A 23,115-nucleotide genomic window follows, 5' to 3' on the forward strand; every position below is an offset into this window, starting at 1 on the left:
GTGAATATTATCCATTAAAACATGAATCTTTTGTTGAATGCCTAGAATGTATATCAGAACACTGGTTACCAGTAACCCGCCTTGTTTTGTTGAAATGCCCAGTGGGAATAAGGAAGATTTTCGAATGCAACTAAACTCCTTGTGAGAAAATGAGGAATATTAACCCACATGGCCTTCATTACCTTTTCATGGAAGTTTTATTGTCCTTGGCGACCCATTGTCTTTGATTTTGAAGATTAAATGTTTTGTTCCCAATGGTGTATGGCAAACAATTGCTCTATGGGTGCCATACCATTAAATGAATTGTTATAAAGCAGTATCTGAATATATTTTACACAATTGCTTTGACAAGTAAAATTCTATTATGCAAAGTTATTGAATTTTTAGATCTTTGAAAATTCTTATTTTCTTAGTTTAAAGCTTTAACCTGCATTGTATTGCTTTATAGATGTTAGTGTTTCTGCGGTAATAGTATATACAATGGAAAATATTTTGCCAGAAACTAGAAACCTTTTTAAAAATATACATACACTTATTAATGATTTACTTACTTAAATTAAACAAAACCATACCATCACATAATCATGTCTTAAACTATATGTGTTGAGCATATGTGAGTAGATTGTACATGGACATCTTTAATATGCCAGGACATCTTTAAGATCTGAGTCTTAAGAAAGTTGACAGTGGTAATATTCATCAAATAAGCTATGTAAAGATGGAATATTAGATTAAATTAAGTATTAAATATGTGTCAAACTAGATGTGATAAATCCCATAGGAAATTATATGAGGCATGTGATGATGACTTACAATTCTTCTGCCAGGACACCTTTAATATGCCAGGACATCTTTATTATCTGAGTCCAAAAGAAAATTTGCAGTGGAAATATTTGTTGAATTAAATATATAAAGATATAATATTAAATTAAATGTACTATTCACATTTCTAATACATTGGGGTATGTTGCTTATAAATATATATAGCAAAAACAACATCATCTGATATCTTATTTTGTCCAATGTTTGCATGCAATTAATAATATTCTTGTTTTATGTTTTTCAGGTGGTATATATTGGTCCAGAAATGATGTGCACAGTGGATGGCCTACATTTTAACAGCATCTACAATGCACGAGTCAAGTGTCAGAATCATGCGGGAGAGAGCGATTACAGTGATCTAGTCAGTCTGCAAACAGCAGAAGGTAAATGTAAATAATTATCATATTGTAAAATACTGTGTATGACATTTCTTTGGTGTTCTGTGCTGCCTTTCTAGCTTTAGTGTATAGTACTTAAACAGTAGGCAGATCTGTCCCTCTTAGCCTGTTAGATTTAATCCTAAAAAGGTGAGAATTAATAGGATTATGCAGCGGTGTGCTTTTATTTACCACTGCAAACATAAACAAATGACATGTTTACCACTTAAAGTTTGCTAATATTTATACATGCAATTATACAAATCTGGAAATAAAATGTAGAAATTTGGCTATGCCATCCATTTTATGATCTCCCATTATATTTATGTATTTCTGAGAATTTCCTACAACCTCAAAATAGGGCATCAATCTATATTTGTATTGTGCTTTTTTTATTCATTTGCAAACAGAGCTTTATTAAATGCTTTGTGTGCAAAACAAGTTACTATCTTTAGAACTACATATATCCCTTGTGACATTTTTGATTGACTGAGGGCATGCTCTATGGACCAACATTTGTATAATTCAATATTGAATATGTGTCTTATGTGTGGATTTCGTTACATTTCTGGAAATTTAAAATGCTTTGATACAATGACATTGGAGCATGTTCATGCCATCAGCAAATTTATAGACCATGGACATAATTTGTAGCTGTTTTTATATGCATTTATGCTGAAATATGCAATAAATGATGACTGTTACAATGTGACTTTCCATTGTAACTATCTGAGATAAGAAATCACTGATCTGTATTGACAGACAAGAAATTGATTGTTCCTGTGACCTTTGACCTGGAGAGTTCCATCCATGTATTTGCACTTGTCCTTGAAGAAAAACAAATCAGAAGTAACCAAATGACCAAAAAGAAAATTACAACCATTGAACATTAATATTCTGCCATGATACTAAATGATCTGACTAAAAAAGGAAAAACAGCGATGTGCTGCTGCTCATTAATAATGAATTTAGAAGTTTCATTCATTAGCATAGCATAGTCAAGTACTGTTTGCTAGTACTAATAAATATTACGTTTCAGGATTTATTCCTCTACAAACTTCTCTTTGCACATGTGGTGATTTAATTCATTTGCATTCTAACTATGCAATTATTTATAATTGGTCAGGATAAATCAAGTTTATTGCTTAAGTATAGACACAGAAAGTTCAATATATTGTTGATAAAGGCAGAATGCATTAATATAGCTCATTCTTTTTATGCCCCCCTTCGAAGAAGAGGGGGTATATTGCTTTGCTCATGTCGGTCGGTCGGTCTTTCGGTCCGTCCACCAGGTGGTTGTCAGACGATAACTCAAGAACGCTCGGGCCTAGGATCATGAAACTTCATAGGTACATTGATCATGACTCGCAGATGTCCCCTATTAATTTTGAGGTCACTAGGTCAAAGGTCAAGGTCACGGTGACCTGAAATAGTAAAATGTTTTTTGAATGATAACTCAAGACACATACGCCTAGGATCATGAAACTTCATGGGTAGATTGATCATGACTTGCAGATGACCCCTATTGATTTTGAGGTCTCTAGGTCAAAGGTCAAGGTCACGGTGACCTGAAATAGTAAAATGGTTTCCGGATGATAACTCAAGAACGCATAAGCCTAGGATCATGAAACTTCATGGGTAGATTGATCATGACTCGCAGATGACCCCTATTGATTTTGAGGTCACTAGGTCAAGGTCACGGTGACCTGAAATAGTAAAATGGTTTTCGGATGATAACTCAAGAATGCATACGCCTAGGATCATGAAACTTCATAGGTAGATTGATCATGACTTGCAGATGAACCCTATTGATTTTGAGGTCACAAGGTCAAAGGTCAAGGTCACGGTGACCCGAAATAGTAAAATGATTTTCGGATGATAACTCAAGAACGCTTTTGCCTAGGATCATGACACTTCATAGGTACATTGATCGTGACCCGCAGATGACCCTTATTGATTTTCAGGTCACTAGGTCAAAGGTCAAGGTCACAGTGACAAAAATCGTATTCACACAATGGCTGCCACTACAACGGACAGCCCATATGAGGGGCATGCATGTTTTACAAACAGCCCTTGTTAAATTAACAAAACATAATGACGTCTTCATAAATAGTATATAATATGTAAAGTCCATAATTATCATAAATATTCCAAAAGTGGACATGACTAATAAAATAGTGTTTGTTTTGTCCACTTATTAATTTTCATTTCATTTTGTAGCTGCATCTGCGTTTATTAGCAGGTATATTGCAGTAATATGAGATTTTCTCTAAAATTCACAATGAACCCATTCTTGGCATTGTTTTTTTAACTTTCACTATATGTGAACGTGTCAATTATCTTGCTGCTTATGTAGTAGAATTTAAAGCTGGCTAATTTAACAAAAAATGTGGAAAATCTGTGTTGTTCCTTACAGTAGAAACTTTTTCTGCATTGGGTATAAACTGTTTTTGATAATTTTTACAATTTAAGTTTTGTTGTGAGTCTTCATTTTTAAATCAAATAAGGTGTAGATTATTAGAATAAACCATGTCGTTGCATTCATAATCTGCCAATTAGAATAGATTTAAAGGTGTAGCATAATCACATGTTATACGATTTAAATATTTAAATATTTAATTAAAAATCAATGCAATTGAATATTGAAAGTCTATCAACAATATTTGTGTAACTGTAAAAAATCTAAGCTCTAGATGATTTTTTAATTACTCTCATTTATCTTCAATAAACTACATTGTTATTTTCATCTGATCTTGATATGCGTTGTAAGCATTAATTTTCTGCATTTTTTCCCCTAAAAGTCATTAAAAAGTATTCAATGATCACCAAATCTGATGATTTTTTCCCTTAAAGTCATTAAAAAGTATTCAATGATCACCATATCTGATGATATGTTTGTGTAGATCTCATGTTATATTGAAATACCTGCCTCCGATTCCCATATGAGCCTGTTTTCACTTTTATCAAAGAGTTCCATGCTTATCTTGGCACATGTTTCCTCTGACCCATTCTACACAGGTTGAACGGCACACTTTGCCTGTCTTTGAACATATTCTGGTACCTGTTATAAATCATATTTAGCCGGGAACACTTGACTTTTATTGCCACCATCTTTTGTATTGTAACCCAACTGGCACCTTGCTGTATTGTTCTGGAGTATCTTGGAGAGCTCTAGTCTTTAATGATGCTCCTTTATTGTATTATTGTACTACCAGAATTCTGTTGGTTATTGACCTTGGAGAAATTCAGAGATTTTAAAAATTATGTGGACCTTAAAGCGGGTTTATACAATCTTTTCAAATATTTATTAATTACTATAAAATGTGTAAAAAAATATTATACATATATTTCAATATAAACTAAAATAAAAGTTAAGAAGAACATGTGTCGAAAAGTGCTAAATAAGTCAGATATTTAATTCTGAAATCGAAAAAGGCTGTACAGCCGAATTCGTCAGCATGTATATCATGCATGTACGATGTGAATCTAAATTTAGTTTAACGGTTCATTTAAAATTCCTGCAGCGATATCGATTACTACAGCACACAAACACTTACTAAAAAGACGAATGCATCGGTTATTGTAGGAAAATATGAACGAATGATCTTCGTCACAATCGGCTCGGGGCGCTAATTTGTGCTTGTTGCATTTTATGAAATTCGTCTTAAATGTATAATTTTTCTTGCATATTGTGTGTTATTATAACATATTTGTATCAAATAATACGATTCAACACATATAAAAATCGTATAATCTCTCTTTAATAATTGGAAAAGGCCTTCATTCAAATAAGTAAAGCGCAGAAAAGTTTTCAAAGTTTTCACAGAACGTGGCGTCTCATCAGGATCCAAACTGTTTGCTATTCTGATAGTATTCTTTGAAAAAAAATCGAAGAAAATGCTAATTTTAGAAATTCAGCTGATGACATTTTTGCAGACGACAAATTTCCCAGCATGCAAAGGGTTAATAGAGGGTTTAGCAGAACGTATGTGGATATGGTCTGCAATTTAATTTGATAATCAATAGCTTAATCACAGTTTGTGATTTATTGAATTGATCGGACCAGGACGGAGTAGAAATGTTAATGGAAATACACTGTTGGGTTGCTGATCTGTATTAATGCCTGGATATACAAAAACAATCTGAATAAACAATATTCTTGGTAGCTGATGTCACAAATAGCTGACCATTTTGTTTGAGAAATATTAGAATTAGTTTATCTTCAGATAACAGTCGGGTCTCTGTTTGAATGTCCACAGAACCATATTTATTTATTTATCTTATTGATTGCCATAAGTCCACTTTTTAATAAAATCAATTTTGTAAAAAAAATTAATAAATTAACTTGTGTTTTAAAATATTTGTTGTATTAACATGTTTCTCGACTCTGTTCTTTAACCGTTAGCCATTAATGTATTGATGTATGCACCTGTCCAAGTATTGTAGTATAAAGCCTCATCGGCCAAACCTTTTAAAATAAATATTTAAACATTTATTTTATGAATGAGTTTTAAAGACATGTTGACGGCGGATTGGTGATTATTATTATTTAATGCTTGATGTGGATGAATGTTTATCCTTTTATGGGTTTATCAACCTTAAATTTATCAGCACCAGTTAAATTGTTGTCTTTTTTTATGGTACCTGTTTCATTGTGGATACAAGTGTATTGTAATTCACTTATAAAGCATGCAAGAATATTCATTTTCAGTGTATTAGTTATATTTTCTTTTATGTTCTGAGAAGGATTAATATAACTGGACAGAGAACAAAATAATTTTCTTAAAACACTATTTTTGTGTTGCAGCGGGTTTGTATTCACAGTGTATGCTGGAAAACCATCTTCTGTCCGACACTCGAAGGCTATTAGAACATTTACGGTATGTGTGACGAAAATGTTCTGTCCAAAAAGTGCATGTAAACCTGTTGTACCCTTTTGTTGCCTAGACATGCTACCACTGTTTTCTGATGTTGTTGTTGTTGTCATTGGCATAGCTAAATTGTGGTTTTGTGTGATTGTCACCCATCTTCTTGATTGTTTACATAACATGGCATGCAAATCATAATGGTAAATGGACATATCATTTTTGTTAAAATGTATGATGGTTAACTAGTGTGCCAATATTTGTTGAAAGGACTAGTTTCATGAACATACTTCTGTATGCTTTTTTATGCATGTTTTGGATGCTTTATTTTAATTTTAATGAAATATATTTGAAAAAATTGTTCCAGTGTATGGTCTTCATTACTTGTGAATGATTGTTCTAACAGCTTTGGAACATTTTTATAGAAATTCCTAGAAAATCATTTTATTAGTTAGACTTTGAAAGCATTGGCTTTTGATACATTAAATGCTTTGTTATGTAATGAACATTGGCAGTGTCAGGATGCACTCTCGAATCTGTGAAGATGCATTTTGAGAATACAACAACTCAATTAATTTTATTTTCTATAGTTGCACGAAACAAAAAATGTCCAAAGCTAAGGTTTTTATGCCCCGGATCGATAGATCGGGGGTATATTGTTTTTGTCCTGTCTGTCTGTCTGTCATTCTGTCCCAAAACTTTAACCTTGGTAAAAGTTTGATAACTTTTGCAATATTGAACGTACCAACTTGATATTTACCATGCATGTGTATCTCATGTAGCTGCTCATTTTGAGTGGTGAAAAGTCAAGGTCAAAGGTCAAATATCATTGTTTTTTTTATTTCCTAAAACTTGAACCATTGTTAAAGTTTTATCATAACTTTTTGAATTTTGAACACAGCAACTTCATATTTGGATTGCATGTGTATCTTGTGGAACTGCACACATTTTGAGTGGTAAAAGGTCAAGGTCATCCTTATAGATCAAAGGTCAAAATTAAAAAATAAAATAAAATTGATTTTTCCATTCAATCTCTTACTTCTCGTGCAGCTGCACATTTTTAGTGAAAGGTCAAGGTCAACCTTCAAGGTCAAAGGTCAAATATCATTGTATTTTTCGTTAAAGTTTTTCATAACTTTTTAAATATTGAAAACAGTAACTTCATATTTGGCATGCACGTGTATCTCATGGAGCTGCACATTTTGAGTGGTGAAAGTTCAAGGTCAAGGTCAACCTTCAGGGTAAAAGGTCAAAATTAAAAAATAATAATTTTGATTTCTCCATTCAATCTCTTACTTGCTTCTCGTGCAGCTTTACATTTTTAGTGGTGAAAGGTCAAGGTCAACCTTCAAGGGCAAAGGTCAAATATTATTGTATTTTTTTCCTATAACTTCAATCTACGATAAAGTTTTATCATAACTTTTTTTATATTGAACACTGTAACTTCATATTTGGCATGCATGTGTATCTTATGGAGCTGCACATTTTGAGTGGTGAAGGTTCAAGGTCAAGGTCAACCTTTAAGGTCAAAGGTCAAAAAATAAAAAAATAAAAAATTCTTAACTTTTTTAATATTGAACACATCAACTTCATATTTGGCATGCATGTGTATTTCGTGGAGCTGCACATTTTGAGTGGTGAAAGGTCAAGGTTAGCCTTCAAGGTCAAAGGTTACAATTAAAAAAAAAATCATTTCTCCATTCAATCTCTTACTTACTTTTAGTGCAGCTACTCATTTTTAGTGATGAATGGTCAAGGTCAACCTTCAAGGTGAAAGGTCAATTATTGTATTTTTCTTTCCTATAACTTTAACCTTCGTTAAAATTGTATCATAACTTTTATGCCCCCGGATCAAATGATCGGGGGTATATTGTTTTTGGCCTGTCTGTCTGTCTGTCTTTCTGTGGAAAACTGTAACCTTGGTTTAAGTTTTTCAATATTGAATAACTTTTGCAATATTGAAGATAGCAACTTGATATTTGACATGCATGTGTATCTCATGGAGCTGCACATTTTGAGTGGTGAAAGGTCAAGATCATCCTTAAAGGTCAAAGGTCAAATATATGACTTCAAAGCGGCGTCAAAACTTTAACCTTGGTCATATCTTTTGCAATATTGAAGATGGCAACTTTATATTTAGCATGCATGTGTATCTCATGGAGCATGTGGTGAAAGGTCAAGGTCAATGTCATCCGTCAAGGTCAAAGGTCTAATTTATGGCTTTAAAGTGGTTCAATAGGGGGCATTGTCTTTTTGACAAACCATCTCTTGTTCATTTGTGCAATCATTTATGTATTGATGGCTGCAGTTTTTGAGCATGATGTTTTGCATGAGTAGTTTTGTTAAGTTGTTTATGATGTAACTCATTTTGGTGAGTGATTAAGATGATGCAAATACATTGATTTATATCATATAGTTTAGGCTTCAGTATAAACATTTTCAATGCTTTTGTATTTGAACATTTCACATGTATTTACCCACCATAAAAGTATATTTATATCACAATTATTTGATAATGGACAATATGAAATCAGGGTTTCACATGGCAAGTGTTCTCCGGAAGCACCAACAGCCAGCGATTTCACCGGTTACATTATATCTAGATGCTGGCTACTTTCCCCAAAATATCATTTAAAATGGTGCAAATACACCATTTTATTGCTTAGTCACCTTAGGCTACTTTGAAAATATAACTGACTTCTGAAATTATTCTGGAGAAAACTGCATAGCAAATGCATTTTGGCCATTTTAGATTCAGTATATTGAAGAATTATGGCATCGGTAATTTTATTAGCGAGGCTGTTTTCGGAGAAAACCCAAGCTATTGTCATAGCCAGCTTGTCGTCCGAAGTCCGCGTTCGCCGTAGGCGTCATGCTAAAACCTTAACATTGGCCATAACTTTTTAAATATTGAAGATAGCACCTTGATATTTGGCATGCATGTGTATCTCATGGAGCTGCACATTTTGAGTGGTAAAATTTCAAGGTGAACATCATCCTTCAAGGTCTAGGGTCGAAAAAACAAAGTCAAGGGAATTAATAAGCATTAAATGGACATAGTTATCTGACCTGTCCACGTATATTTTTTTGTTAAATAAATCAAAGCGGCGCAGTAGGGGGCATTGTGTTTCTGACAAACACATTGTGGTAAAAGGTCAAGGTCATCCTTTACGGTCTAGGTTAAAAAAAATACAAATTTAAGGGAAGAAAGAAGCTTTAAAAAGGGAGAAAATTATTCAATATTGAACATAGCCACTTTATATATTTGGCATGCATGTGTATCTCATGGAGCTGCACATTTCGAGTGGTCAATCCAGTCACGGTAGTGGCTTTTATTTATTTGCTTTTAAAAATAGAGATTTGTTAGAGACAATTATTTTCAAGGGAAGTAATTTATATAAATATTAATCTCATAATTATTATATATTTCCTTACCAAGAATTGAAGTTCTTTTCACAGTTACTGTACAGATTTATTATTTTGATTATTTATAACTCAAATGATTGATTTGTCAAAGTTTTTTTATGCCCCCGGATCGATAGATCGGGGGTATATTGTTTTTTGCCTGTCTGTCATTCTGTCCCAAAACTTTAATATTACAGTAAAGTTTTGCAATAACTTTTGAAATATTTAACATAGCAACTTCATATTTGGCATGCATGTGTATCTCATGGAGCTGCACATTTTGAGTGGTAAAAAGTCAAGGTCATCCTTCAAGGTCAAAGGTAAAAAAAAACAACCCAAAACTTTAATATAACAGTAACGTTTTGCAATAACTTTTGAAATATTGAACATAGCAACTTCATATTTGGCATGCATGTGTATCTCATGGAGCTGCACATTTTGAGTGGTGAAAGGTCAAGGTCATCCTTCAAGGTCAAAGGTCAACAAAAAAAGCGGCGCATTAGGGGGCATTGTGTTTCTGACAAACAGATCTCTTGTTTTAAATTATAATGTCTTTGATGTTCATTACATACCTGTGAACTTATGTCAATAGATACATGATCAACTCTGGCTATGATCTCTTTTAAACCACAGGCCTTGGTTGTCAGTGTTGTCTGACATGGTCATATTGACTGTGAGACCCTCCTTCCCCCCCCCCCCCCCCCCCCCCCCCCCCCGCCCCCCCGGTTGGATTGGACAAAATTCAAGGGTAGTAATAAGCTTTAAAGGGAAATGATTTCTATAACTGCGGTATTTTCATAGCCAGCTCGTCGTCCGCCGTAGGCGTCGTGCTAAAACCTTAACACGCCACACCCATTTTTGGTCACTAGGTCAGAGGTCAAGGTCACTGTGACCTCTAATATAAAACTTTAACATAGGCTCTAAAATCAAAGTGCTTCCACCTTCAACTTTGAAACTTCATATGTAGATGCACCTTGATGATTTCTTCACGCAACACCCATTTTTGGGTCACTAGGTCAAAGGTCAAGGTCACTGTGACCTCTAATATAAAATTTTAACATAAACCTCTACATTCGCTCTAAAATCAAAGTGCTTCCACTTACAACTTTGAAATTTCATATGTAGATGCACCTTGAAGAGTTCTACACGCCACACCCATTTTGGGTCACTAGGTCAAAGGTCAAGGTCACTGTGACCTCTAAAAAAAAAAAAAAAATTCTGACAAGCTTACGCAGCCGAGCGTGGCACCCGTTATGCGGTGCTCTTTTTAACTCATTAAGTATATATCCAACAAAGTAATATATTCCAAGTGCATTACAGTCTCTACGCAAAATAAACCCACATCTACCAGTAAATTGGTCATTGAATATTTACGGTTTCTATTTTTGGCTCTATTGGTATCTCTAGCTTTGTCAGCATTTTTGTGAATCCAAAACCTCTGTGCTAATCAATGGATTGATACAAGTTCCTAATCAAAATGAGATGGTAAATGTTGTTTTTGTTATATATATCAGCTTTTTATCGAAATCTTGATTAAATTTGTCCCTTGCCTTAACGATTGATTGCACTTAGTACAACGTATGGAATTAGTGTAGACTTGTATAATTGTTGTAAATTTTGCAATTTGGTAAACTTCAGGAATATTATTTAGAAAACAAGTTCTGTTACTATAAACCCATGAATATAATACGCCCTCGTGCATAATACGCACCCCCGAGTTTGGTCAAAATTTATCGGTAAAAATTGAAAATCCGAGAAAAATACGCACTAAAAAAAATCAGTGTCCGAAATCGGCCATTTTCGAAAAAATGTGTCAATATATTTTTGTGCTGTGAAAATAGCAAATAAATTTGGTGTTGTCAACTATCTGTTACCCCGGTATATTGATCGGGATGTGTTATAGTGCTGTTGTTATGACAGTTGCATAATAAATATCTCTGTCTATTGTTTATATTACCATTGATTGTTACCGATAACACATGGGCCCCTTGCTGACATCCGGGTCAAGCAGTCATAATTACAAAAGAAAGAAGCAGAGACGCTGTTTTTTGTTTTCACATTTTATTCAATTTGACAATATTCGGGACGATAATAATTATAATAATAATAAAGTAATAAGAAGACAAAATGGTTACTTCCGTTTTTATAGTTGTCTAGATGAATTACTTTTTCTTTTTTTGAGTTACAAACTCGATACTTTAATATAACTTAAAATACAATTAAACCGCTCTTGTTTTTCATGATCTAGTTAATTTAAATACGCTGCTGTCATTAAGGCTAGTTTGGAAGTAAAAAACAAATTAATTAATTATCACCTTTCAATTTAATTCGGCAATCGGCAGACAGGTGTAATAGACTCTATTAGCATCATAAAACTAATTATTTAATTAACACTCTTTACTTCAGATATGGTAAATACGGGTAGAAAGATAAATAGTGGTCAGCTAAGAAATAATTATATACGGGTATTGTCAGTTGTTTTTTTTTCATTTGCTAATCTCTTTATACGACTTAGCGTTCAGTCACTTTTTTGTAGGCAGACGACGATATTAACTGTGTATCCAAAGTATACAGTGTCTGCGCATGGATGACCCAATATTATCCGATAGCTCCTCCCATTCTAACTTTTCATTCCACAACATCATTTTATGTGTAAGCGAGCTCAATGTTGATTGGCCAGCTACCATGCGCACTTCAATAACAATAAGGTCAAGCGATGTCTCATTATCGGGTACAGACCGGGTTTCGTTTACTGTTCGAATTGCAAACACTTTCATTAAAACAAAGAGACAAATATAGAAAACCAGTCTGATATAAATGGCGGATGTTTTCAATGAAATTTTACTAGATTTTCGCATTTTCACAAATTTTTATAGAGCCAAATTCTCAATATTTTCGCAAATGGCGAACGACAGCGCGAGCCCTGTTGCACCCCTTTGATGTAATGGTGTAGTTCAAAATGGCTGCCGCGAAGCGAATAACAGCGATTAAGTTGAAAATTTGCACAGGAAAAATTTTGTTCTGCTCTTAACTCGTATATTATACGCACCCCGTACTTGAAGAAAAAATCGGCATGTAAAAAAGTGCGTATTATATTCGTAGATTTACGGTACTTATTTTGATATATGTTTTACAAATACTGACCACATATGTTCATATGTAATTTAATAACTGCTATGCATGTTATTATTCAATAAAATATATTATAATAAGAAGTGGTTGATGTTAATAGATTAATAAAAACTATAAATATACAGATCCATGAAATAATCCAACAAATGTTTTCATGGTTGCGAAATTATATGTAAATAAAATGTAACATTGATATTGAAATTATTTACCATAAAATAACTACAACATTTTTAAATGAACGCTGCATTTTGATTGAAAAATAAATACACTTAACATGTGTTTCATTTCACTACGTTTTCAAATTGACCCATAACTATTTATGATCGTTTTACTTTTTCATCAATAAATGATGTCATTGTTTTGCCTATTGTGAACAATGTTGCTTATCATTTGTCAGTAGGGACATGCCGTTATAGTATATATGCACAAACTTTAATGTTGTGAATTAGATGAAGATGAAACCAAACATGAATCAAGATTCTTACTCCAGCAAATTAAAGTCTGTTGTGGCCCTGATAGTTTTAAATAGTGGCACTTGCATCCTTTATAAATATAAGAATTGAATATCATTTCTCTGCAACTTGTTAGTGTATGAAATGTGTGGAAAATTATGCCTAATCGATTAATAACGCACGCAAATTCTATTTAATTCTTAAATTAATCCTGATTTATGAGCATGTATGTATGTTTATCATAATGGCCATTTATATATCCACAGACATCTGAAGAAATGAACATTTCTATAGGTAAACTACTTATGTCATCCCCCACTAATATAGTTTTGCTTTGCCTCTGATTTATTTTTTGCACTTTTTGTTGCAACATATTATGGTTTAACCCATTTATGCCCAGTGGACTCTCCCATCCTTCTAAATTGGATCAATTTATTTCCAAAATTAGGGTGTCAAGTATATTTATGTCTATATTTAGAATATTCCATAAAGAAATTCATTTAAGCAAACAGCGCAGACCCAGATGAGACGCTGCATTATGCGGCATCTCATCTGGGTCTACGCTGTTTGCAATGTCCTTTTTTCAGGACGCTAGGCATAAATGGGTTAAGAGGGGAGATATTTCATTTGAGAGAGTACAAGTATTTCATGAAAAAAATGGTTGCTCTTCAAGGTTATTTGTTAAGAACAATTGCATCTTAAAAGATTGACATATTATGACATCAAGGTGGTGTCAAATGGCCATGGGGTAAACAGAAACTTACAAGTTACATGTCTATGCATTATTGACATGCTTTCATGTTTAGAATCTTAGGAATACAAAGTTGTTAAGAATCTAAGGAATACAAAGTTATACTGTGGTGATTATTGGGGAACATCATAGAAAACACTAAAATAAACTATCTTAAGAAATTTGTAAATTGAAATGGGTATGTTAAAAAAAGTGAATGTATGTAAAATCTATGAGCCACCCTCAGGTAAGATGGGCCTCAATGCATGTGCGTTAATTGTCGTCCCACATAGCATCTGCAGTCCCCATTGGCTTTTCATCGACAATGCTTTCCACTTTTATGGAATTTAACCCAAATTGCCTAGCACTAGAAAAAAGGCCTTGGCAAACAGCGTAGACCCAGATGAGATGCCGCATGATGCAGCATCTCATCAGGGTCTGCGCTGTTTGCTTAAAGGAATTTCTGTAAGAAATATTCTAAATATAGAAATAAATATACTAGACATCCCTAATTTTGGAAATAAAGTGATCCAATTTAGAAGGATGGGAGAGTCCACTAGGCATAAATGGGTTAACGTTTAAAGTAAGTTTTACACGAAATACCTAGTGTAGGCTGAAAGTATCATTTCTTACTAGCCTTGGCTGACTGTGAGTGACTGCTCTGGCATTGTTTGGGATTACACTTTAGGAACATGCATTGCGCCCAGTTTTACCACCAAGAGCATGGCTCTCTTCAAAAAGTTATTTGTATTGATAATACGATAAAAATATTCATTAGGGATGATTTACATTTTTGACTAGCCTTATCTCATGAAGTGTCTATCTTTTTGTCCTGTACCTGTAATAATTAATTATTAGCTTTGAACACTTTACTTTTTGTGCTCCCATATTTGTGTTGTGATCATTCTGGCACCTCTTTGTATTGTCATGGAAAGCACGAGTACATTATTATATGATCCTTTTTTACTTATGTTGCTTAGTACTGTGTTAATTTTTTGAAGTTTTGCCTGAGGGAACTTTATTATCCCCCGCCAGAGGTGGAGGGATATTGTTTTGGCGTTGTCCGTCCGTCCGTCCGGCTGTCCGTCCGTCTATCCGTCCGTCCGTCCGTCCGGCACTTTTGTGTCTGGAGCCATATCTTGGAAGTGCTTTGGCGGATTTCATTGAAACTTGGTATGAGTATATAATGCATAAGAGGATGATGCACGCCAAATGGCATTGTACACCATCTGTTAAAAACAGAGTTATGGCCCTTTGTATCTTGAAAAAATGCTTTTTACTAAAGGCACTTTTGTGTCCGGAGCCATATCTTGGAAGTGCTTTGGCGGATTTCATTGAAACTTGGTATGAGTATATATATGCATAAGAGGATGATGCATGCCAAGTGGCATTGTACACCATCTGTTAAAAACAGAGTTATGGCCCTTTGTATCTTGAAAAAATGCTTTTTACCATAGGCACTTTTGTGTCCGGAGCCATATCTTGGAAGTGCTTTGGCAGATTTCATTGAAACTTGGTATGAGTATATATCCCCTGCAAGAGGCGGAGGGATATTGTTTTGGCGTTGTCCGGCTGTCCGTCCGGCTGTCCGTCCGTCACTTTTGTGTCCGGAGCCATATCTTGGAAGTGCTTTGGCGTATTTCATTGAAACTACGTATGAGTATATATAAGCATAAGAGGATGATTCAAGCCAAATGACATTGTACACCATCTGTTAAAACCAGAGTTATGGCCCTTTGTATCTTGAAAAAATGCTTTTTACTATAGGCACTTTTGTGTCCGGAGCCATATCTTTTTTTAACATAACAGATGTTGTGTTCACTCTGCAACACTCTGAAAATTGAGTGTATATAAACATTAAATGATTTTGTGGAAAACGCACGACTTATTAATTCAACTAAATAAATTTTGAAGGCTCAAGAACCTTCCTCTGTCTTAGTTTTGAGTTATTGTCCTCCGTCCGTCCATCTGTCAGTATGTTCATCTGTCTGATTTGCACCCATCCTCAAACAAAGCATATGTTGCGGGGGATATCAATTCTACGAATTTGCTTGTTTTTTAAGTTTTTGTTTACAATATGGAAGTGAAGGTGATCATCAAAAAGGTAAACTATTGACGAGCTTTAAAGATATGTTTTTAAAAAAAATATGGGAAATAAGTAGTGGTTCTTTGTTCAACAAAGACAATTTGATTGTAAACAATTTAAACATTATTAGCATCAGATTGCCTACATGTTCAATAGTTGCTTGATTTAGTTTACCATGATTTTCTGCTTCTCACGCCTCATGATAACGAATTATTGTATTAAAATTCACAGTTGACTATATTTCAATGATATCTTTGTATAAACTCTTTTGTTATTTATTTATATTCTAAACACTCAATACTTGCATATTGAACATTATCACTATTGTTTGCTATTTTTGTATAATTATAAATGAAATTAGTGAGCTTTGGTTCTGTTTATTGCATTAATATTAAAAGACAAGCATGTTTTAGCTTGCGCCACCCATTTTAAGTTTAGGAGATATGTTTGCTGCCATGGATACATATTGCATGCATCTTGAATTACTGAAGTAACCAAAGAGCCATCAGTTGATTGAATTCTTGTGGCATAATCTCATGTCACACGACTGCTCTTATTGTATTTTATGATAATTCATCAGACACGTGCATTTGTTACATCAGAACATCGCCTTTCAACCCTTGAAACATGATACTTGTTTGATCTATTGTCATCATCTAATGTATACGGAGAATTTTCGGAATGGATATTGGTGGCTTCTGCTGCAGCTGCTGGCAAGACGATTTTAATTTTAATAATTATGACCCCTTACAGAAACTTAAGACCAGTATTATTTTGCCTTTACAATTGTTTTTCATGAACCATTCTTGATTTCTTTTCCTATTATCCTGGCTTAAAAAAAGAATTTTAATAGTTAATATTGAATGTCAACATAACATAACATTTTACCATATTAAATGATAATCAAGATGGAGATGTTGAAACAATGACACATTTTCATGCTCTTGTTTAGCTTGTTGTGCAATTTATAGTAACTATTATCAGGTCTTTAAATCTTGTTAGTTAAAGATGGTTGGTGTTTCTATATATTTTGGTATGCATATTGTTGTTGTTTTAATTCCACATCTTGAGGCCCTCTAGTATTTGTATTTTACTAAAAAAAAGTATTGTAGGACCTGTTGTCTATTCACTATTTACAATATTTACTTTTTCTGCAAAGCTATGTAGAATTATTGCTACTCTGAACACATTACTTTGGTCCCATCTCTAGAATTTGTATATTTTTATCAATTGCTAATTTCGAAGTGCTAATATTCACAATTGTTTTTTTTGTATATACCTCTTGTATTAAATGGTTGCTTAGTTCATTTTCAAAATAATCAAGTGTTTTTTGGGGGGTTAAATTGAAGAAAACAAAGTTGACTAAATCATATTTAAATAATTAATACAATTAAAAAAAAATGTATTAGTAAAATGATATAAGCATATTAAAAGGCATTGCAATGATTAACATTGCAATTCCAGACAATTTGTGTAGTAAGGCTACTAAGATAAGTTCAAAACAATTTGATCATTATATATTATGTCTTTTTAAGATAAGCCAGAAATGTTTCATTTTAAAACATGTTTAGGTTTTATTGCATTATATTTCACAAACCACTTTCCTTAATAGAGCAATATCTGTTTGGTGGTAATTCAGACATTCAAATGACTAATGTGAAATACAGAAGTTAACACAAATATGCTTATTTGTTTGCACAGTACTAAATTTATTAATATAAAATACATTAAATAAAAGTCATACTTTTTCTTATGGTTGAATATTAACATATTTATACTCTGAACAACAACTCTATGATTAAAAACTACCATATTAAGTATCTTATTCCACAGAAGTGAAATAACAATTTATATAATTTACTTCATTTACATTTATTTTTCCTTACCGGTTTCACCAGAGTGACTTATGGTTTGCGCTCTGTGCGTCTGTCTGTGAGTCTGTTTGACTTTTAGTCTTTCTGTCACATTTTTCTGGATCCTGCGATAACTTTAAAAGTTCTTCATATTTTTCATGAAACTTGAAACATGAATAGATGGCAGTATGGACATTATGCACTTCGATCATTTCATTTTATTCCTACGTCTGGTTGCTATGGCAACAAATAAAAAATAAATAAATAAAAAATCTGACAATGGTGGAGCCCGTAGGGGACATATATTGCTTGGCAATAGTCTTGTTATACAATTAATTTTAATATGCTAGTTGGCATTTGATATACTGGAATCTATCAAACAATACAGGCTACAGTAAGACGATGCCAACAATGTTATGTTAATATTACCAGATGGTAAAATAGACTGAGCAAGGTTTCCCATCTCTGTTTCAGTGGCGTGGTTTAGCCTTGATTCAGTCACTGCTCACCCCGACATCATCACCTCCAACGACAATCTTACGGCAACATGTAACAGCTTTGAACATCGCGTAATACTTGGCAGCACAGGACTCTCACGCGGGGTCCACTACTGGGAAGTGACCATCAACAGATATGAGAACAACGCAGATATAGTAATTGGCATTGCACGCTTTGATGTGACCAAGGACACCATGCTAGGTATACATAAGAGAAGCACACTTTATTGTTAATTCTAAATTCTAAGAAAATTTCCTGAATTTTGTTTTATAATAAGAGTTCTTAAATGTAATGTAAATACTATATTATGAAAATTACATTAGCAATGCTAACTAGAAGATTTCTCGGGTGACAGTCTGTTGTATATTTTCTTTACAATGCTTTCTTTTGACTCTTAACAAATTGCGTTTAAAGCCTTTGTCTGTTAATATGTTTGCGTTTGTGTGTCAGTAACTCTGTAGAATGCGCAGAAAGTAACCGTACAAATATGTTTGATATATTTTACATGTGCAGTTTCCTGCATACTTTTGAGATGCATTTATTTAATCTTTATAGACCACGATTATTAATTTATCTTAGGTCAGATGTGTGATATCAGCGGGTAGGATTTTCAAAACACAGAAACATTTAAGGGCATTGAACTTGTACCTCCATGTCTGCCATCACAAACATGTCATATCTTCAATTTTCATATGAAAGCAAACACCATAATGGAATAAAGAGCTGTATTAAAGCATAAATATTGACAAACATGCTTGTTCTCCAATTGTTCATCTATCTTCACTTAGCCTTCTGTATCAGGGAAGGTAGAGGCTATTTCCAAATAAATATATTGTATGTTAATGTTGTTTTTTTCCACTTCTTAATGCATTCAATAAGGGCAATAATGTTGTCATGTCTGAGTGGCATAAACTTGCTGATCTTCTTTATCAAGTAAATAGGGCAAAACATCTAATTAATAAAATAACTTTCATCTCGTAAACGCATGTTGTGTGTTTGTAAGGTCATGCATATGTCTGTCAGCTGTCAGTTAAAATCAACACTGGGAAGACACATTCAGCATCAGAACTAACATTGTATCAGATTCTTGCAGGGTTTAAAAAGACATTGATTGACCTTGTCCTCAAGTTTTCAACACTGTAAATAGCAATATAGTGTTTCAGCTAGGTAAATATTCTGGTTATCACTTGAGTTAGTTGACTGTCAAGAAAAGACAATGTCAACAAGTTTGCATATCAGTTGGGACAAATATGGTGGAATAGTTCAAAAGGCTAAGATGTATAATATGTGAGAGAATGAAGTAATATCTCTATGAATGATGTTTGTTTTACATTTCCTTTACAAAGGACTGCACTTTATGATTTGTTTTTATGCCCCCGGTAGGGTGGCATATAGCAGTTAAACTGTCCATCAGTCCGTCACTCTGTGATTCCGTATGAAAACTTTAACATTTGCCATAGCTTTTGCAATATTGAAGATAGCAACTTGATATTTGGCATGCATGTGTATCTCATGGAGCTGCACATTTTGAGTAGTGAAAGGTCAAGGTCATCCTTCTAGGTGTAATGTCAAAAAACAAAATGCAAGGGAAGTAACAAGCTTTAAAGGGAGATACTTTCTATTTTATATCATTTGGCAGGTACAGATCATTTTCACAATGGAGGTAATATTTTTTAAATGATATAATAATAAATTATTTTTTTATAATTCAAAGCGGCGCAGTAGGGAGCATTGTGTTTCTGACAAACACATCTCTTGTTTCAACATGCTTTTCAATAAATAATTTTTCAATTTATAATGTGAATTTGGATTAAGACATCAAACATGGAATGGACATCATTTGGGTGATTTTCTCAAATGAAGCTTTTTATTTCATGTTATGAACGTATTTTTGTATTATTCTGTCTATCATTTTGATATAATTAGCAACTTTAACTTCTTTTTTTTTGCATGCATTCATGGACACATTTTCAGTTTAAAGATTTAAAAACAAATCCAATTTCACATCCAGTTTAGTAGTAATTGTCAGTTGATATTGACAGCTTCAGTGCTGAGACACAGTTTTTTCACTATTTTTTTAAAATATCCTTTCTGTACATTTGCTGAGATTTTAATGTACCCATTTTAGATAACATGCATGATACCATGTTTCATTTCTTCTATTTTTTAGGCAAAGATAACAAAGGTTGGTCCATGTATATCGACTACAAGCGGAGTTGGTTTCTGCACAATGACAAGCACACGAACCGCACTGACGGTGGGATTCAGGTGTCGAGTGTCATTGGTGTGTTGCTTGATTTACATCACAATACGCTTAACTATTTTGTGAATGGGGAGTCTCAAGGGCCGATTGCGTTTTCAAATCTGTGTGGTGTTTATTTCCCAGCAGTCAGTATTAACCGGAACATTCAGGTCACACTACACACTGGACTTACCCCACCCATCGAAACATCTGATAGCGATGACTCAGCAGTTTAAAATTTTGTATTGAGTTTTAAAACATGTTGCTTGTAAGATTTAGTTCCAAGTCAATTTATTACATTTTAAATCTTGTCATTTCTTATGCACATATGCTAAACTTATTGCCAGGAAAGAAAATAGTGCTAAACGTTTTAAGTATGAATTACTTGGTAAACTTAAGTAAAAGTGTCATACACCATAGATTGACTATAATAATCAATACAAATGTAAAATACTGAAACTTGAGATAATCATTATTAAAATTATACTTATATAAAACTTATAATCTTGTCAATGATTGTTTGACAGACTAGGCTTGCTTCAGTGTCTAAATTGTTTACTTGATTTGATCAATAATGCAATTGATAAGAAAAGCTGTACTAGTTGGAGCAGCCAATAATCACGATAGAGATTGTTCAGTTATATAAGGTTGTCATGTTTCATTCAGTTTTTTATGCTCAAGCAAATTCATTTTGGGGAGAGCATATAGTTGCCGCTTCGTCTGTCCGTCCGTGTGTCTGTCCGTGCACAATTTTTGTCCGGGCTATTTCTCAGCAACAAATGACTGGAATTCAATGAAACTTTATGGGAAGCTTTACTACCAAGAGGAGATGTGCATATTATCAGGGGGTTCTGGTCGGATGATTTTTCACAGAGTTATGGCCCTTTGAAATTTTTTATAAAAAATTCTTGTCCCTCCACCTACTGTGCCCTCAAGACGTTTCCTTTTATCTGAATATATAGTGCAATATTGTGACAAAAAAACCTTTGGGGAGCATCACCCATTGCCGACGGTTTCTTGTTTCAACAGGTTTTAACTCTATGGGTCAGAATGAATTAAAACATTATGCACAATTCTTAAGATTTGTAAAACACAATTATTTTGCACATTTACTGTTGTTATTTTTAATTTTGCAAAGCAATCAAATTATCTTGTTGAGCGATGTTTTAACTCATACATTTACATAAAATGTGCTGGTTTCATCTTCATATATTTCATCGATATGTATATTTTGATAAATGTGATATATTTTATTATAAGATGGTAGTGTTTTAGAGTATATATGTATTCATGCATTGTAAATAAGAATGGATTTGTTGTTTTAAGCTGTCTATAAAGATTTGATTATTTTCATTTTATGCATTGTTTTGCACTTGATTCATTATAAAAACTCGACAGTTTTTGTTTTATTTTTTTTTTTTTTTTACATTAAATTTTAATAATAACTGTTAAGAAAGCTTACAACAAAGACCTATAGAATAACAATATTGTATTTTATAGGTCTTGCTTGCACTAGCTATAATGTTTACACATATTTAATATGGATTAAATTTTTTAAACAATTACAGTAATGAAATGTTGTTGATAGCAGATTGTATTGTATTAAGCATTTTTTTTTAATTCCTGCATTTGTTCTGCTTAAAAAAAAAAAAAAAAATGTATATGCTGTACTTTCATAAATTAAAGAATATCAAAGTATTGTTTCATTGTTTTCTACATTATGATGATTTCATAATTTCTCAGAGCAAAATTTATTTTGGATTCTACATGTATGTTCTCTTCTTTTCAGGTTTATATCTATGTATAATGTATATTTCAATCAACAACTGTTTGAGTTTGTGGTGTATCCATGTAAAAAGAATGTTCCAGCTAGGGCTGCTTGTGTCTTCTTGACACATTTAAAGTGTTTAATCTTAGACGAATACAAAAGCAAAAGTATAATAATAGTAATAACAGCAGCTTAAAACAAATATTATTAAAGCTATTACATTATTAAATATTTTTAATATAATTTTCATTAGTTTATACTTTTGCATTATTAATTCTCTTGCATCATTAAATATTCAGTTTAATGCATTCTATGAAAACTTAAAGAGCAACGTCAACATTGGTAAATATAAATGTTTGTGACTGAAATTTACAGAGTTTTCATACTATTTTTTTCATAGATATTTAGTTAAATAATTCCTCATTTAATATCCTGATGCATGTTGGTTGTTTAGCAGTATATTGAGTTTTATAGAATATCAGTCTACTTGCACTAGTGTATCAAATAGATATGTTCATATACATTACACATGCCCCATTTATGCATTTTGTAACATTTAATGTATGTGTAAGCAGTAAAGTATTACCAGAATTTTGATGATAAAGAATAAAAACAAAATCACGAAACATGTGTCTTGCTTCTTTTCCTGCCTCTCTATTTTAAGCATTTATTAGAATGTTGGAAACTATGGAGATAATGAATATAGAGGATATTTGTTGGATTCGGTCGAATATCGATTTTATTTCACGAGTGATAAAAAAAAATAATTAACGAGCGGCGCAGCCATGAGTGAAATTTTTTTTTATGATCACGAGTGAATTAAAATCGGTATTCCACCGTATCCAACAAATATTCTTTTTATATTATGCTTTTTCCACCGTTTAT

General features: G+C 33.0%; 1 protein-coding gene across 5 annotated transcripts in view; it reads left to right on the forward strand.

Moving 5' to 3' along the window:
- LOC127872865 (E3 ubiquitin-protein ligase TRIM9-like) overlaps window positions 1-22,856 on the forward strand; it is a 110,593-nt gene extending 87,737 nt beyond the window's left edge. For 3 of the 5 annotated variants that reach the window (XM_052416320.1, XM_052416323.1, XM_052416325.1), the window contains 3 exons: window positions 1,067-1,205; window positions 18,197-18,421; window positions 20,391-22,856. In XM_052416320.1, the coding sequence (XP_052272280.1) occupies window positions 1,067-1,205; window positions 18,197-18,421; window positions 20,391-20,698 (672 nt within the window). In that variant the 3' untranslated portion in view covers window positions 20,699-22,856. Of the gene's footprint in view, window positions 1-1,066; window positions 1,206-6,006; window positions 6,080-13,319; window positions 13,346-18,196; window positions 18,422-20,390 lie in introns of those variants that run through there. The other 2 variants (XM_052416321.1, XM_052416322.1) reach the window with 2 other exon arrangements.
- The last annotated feature ends 259 nt before the right edge of the window (window positions 22,857-23,115 follow it).

Source organism: Dreissena polymorpha, chromosome 3, assembly GCF_020536995.1.
Source record: "Dreissena polymorpha isolate Duluth1 chromosome 3, UMN_Dpol_1.0, whole genome shotgun sequence".
NCBI classification, from domain to species: Eukaryota; Metazoa; Mollusca; class Bivalvia; order Myida; family Dreissenidae; genus Dreissena; species Dreissena polymorpha.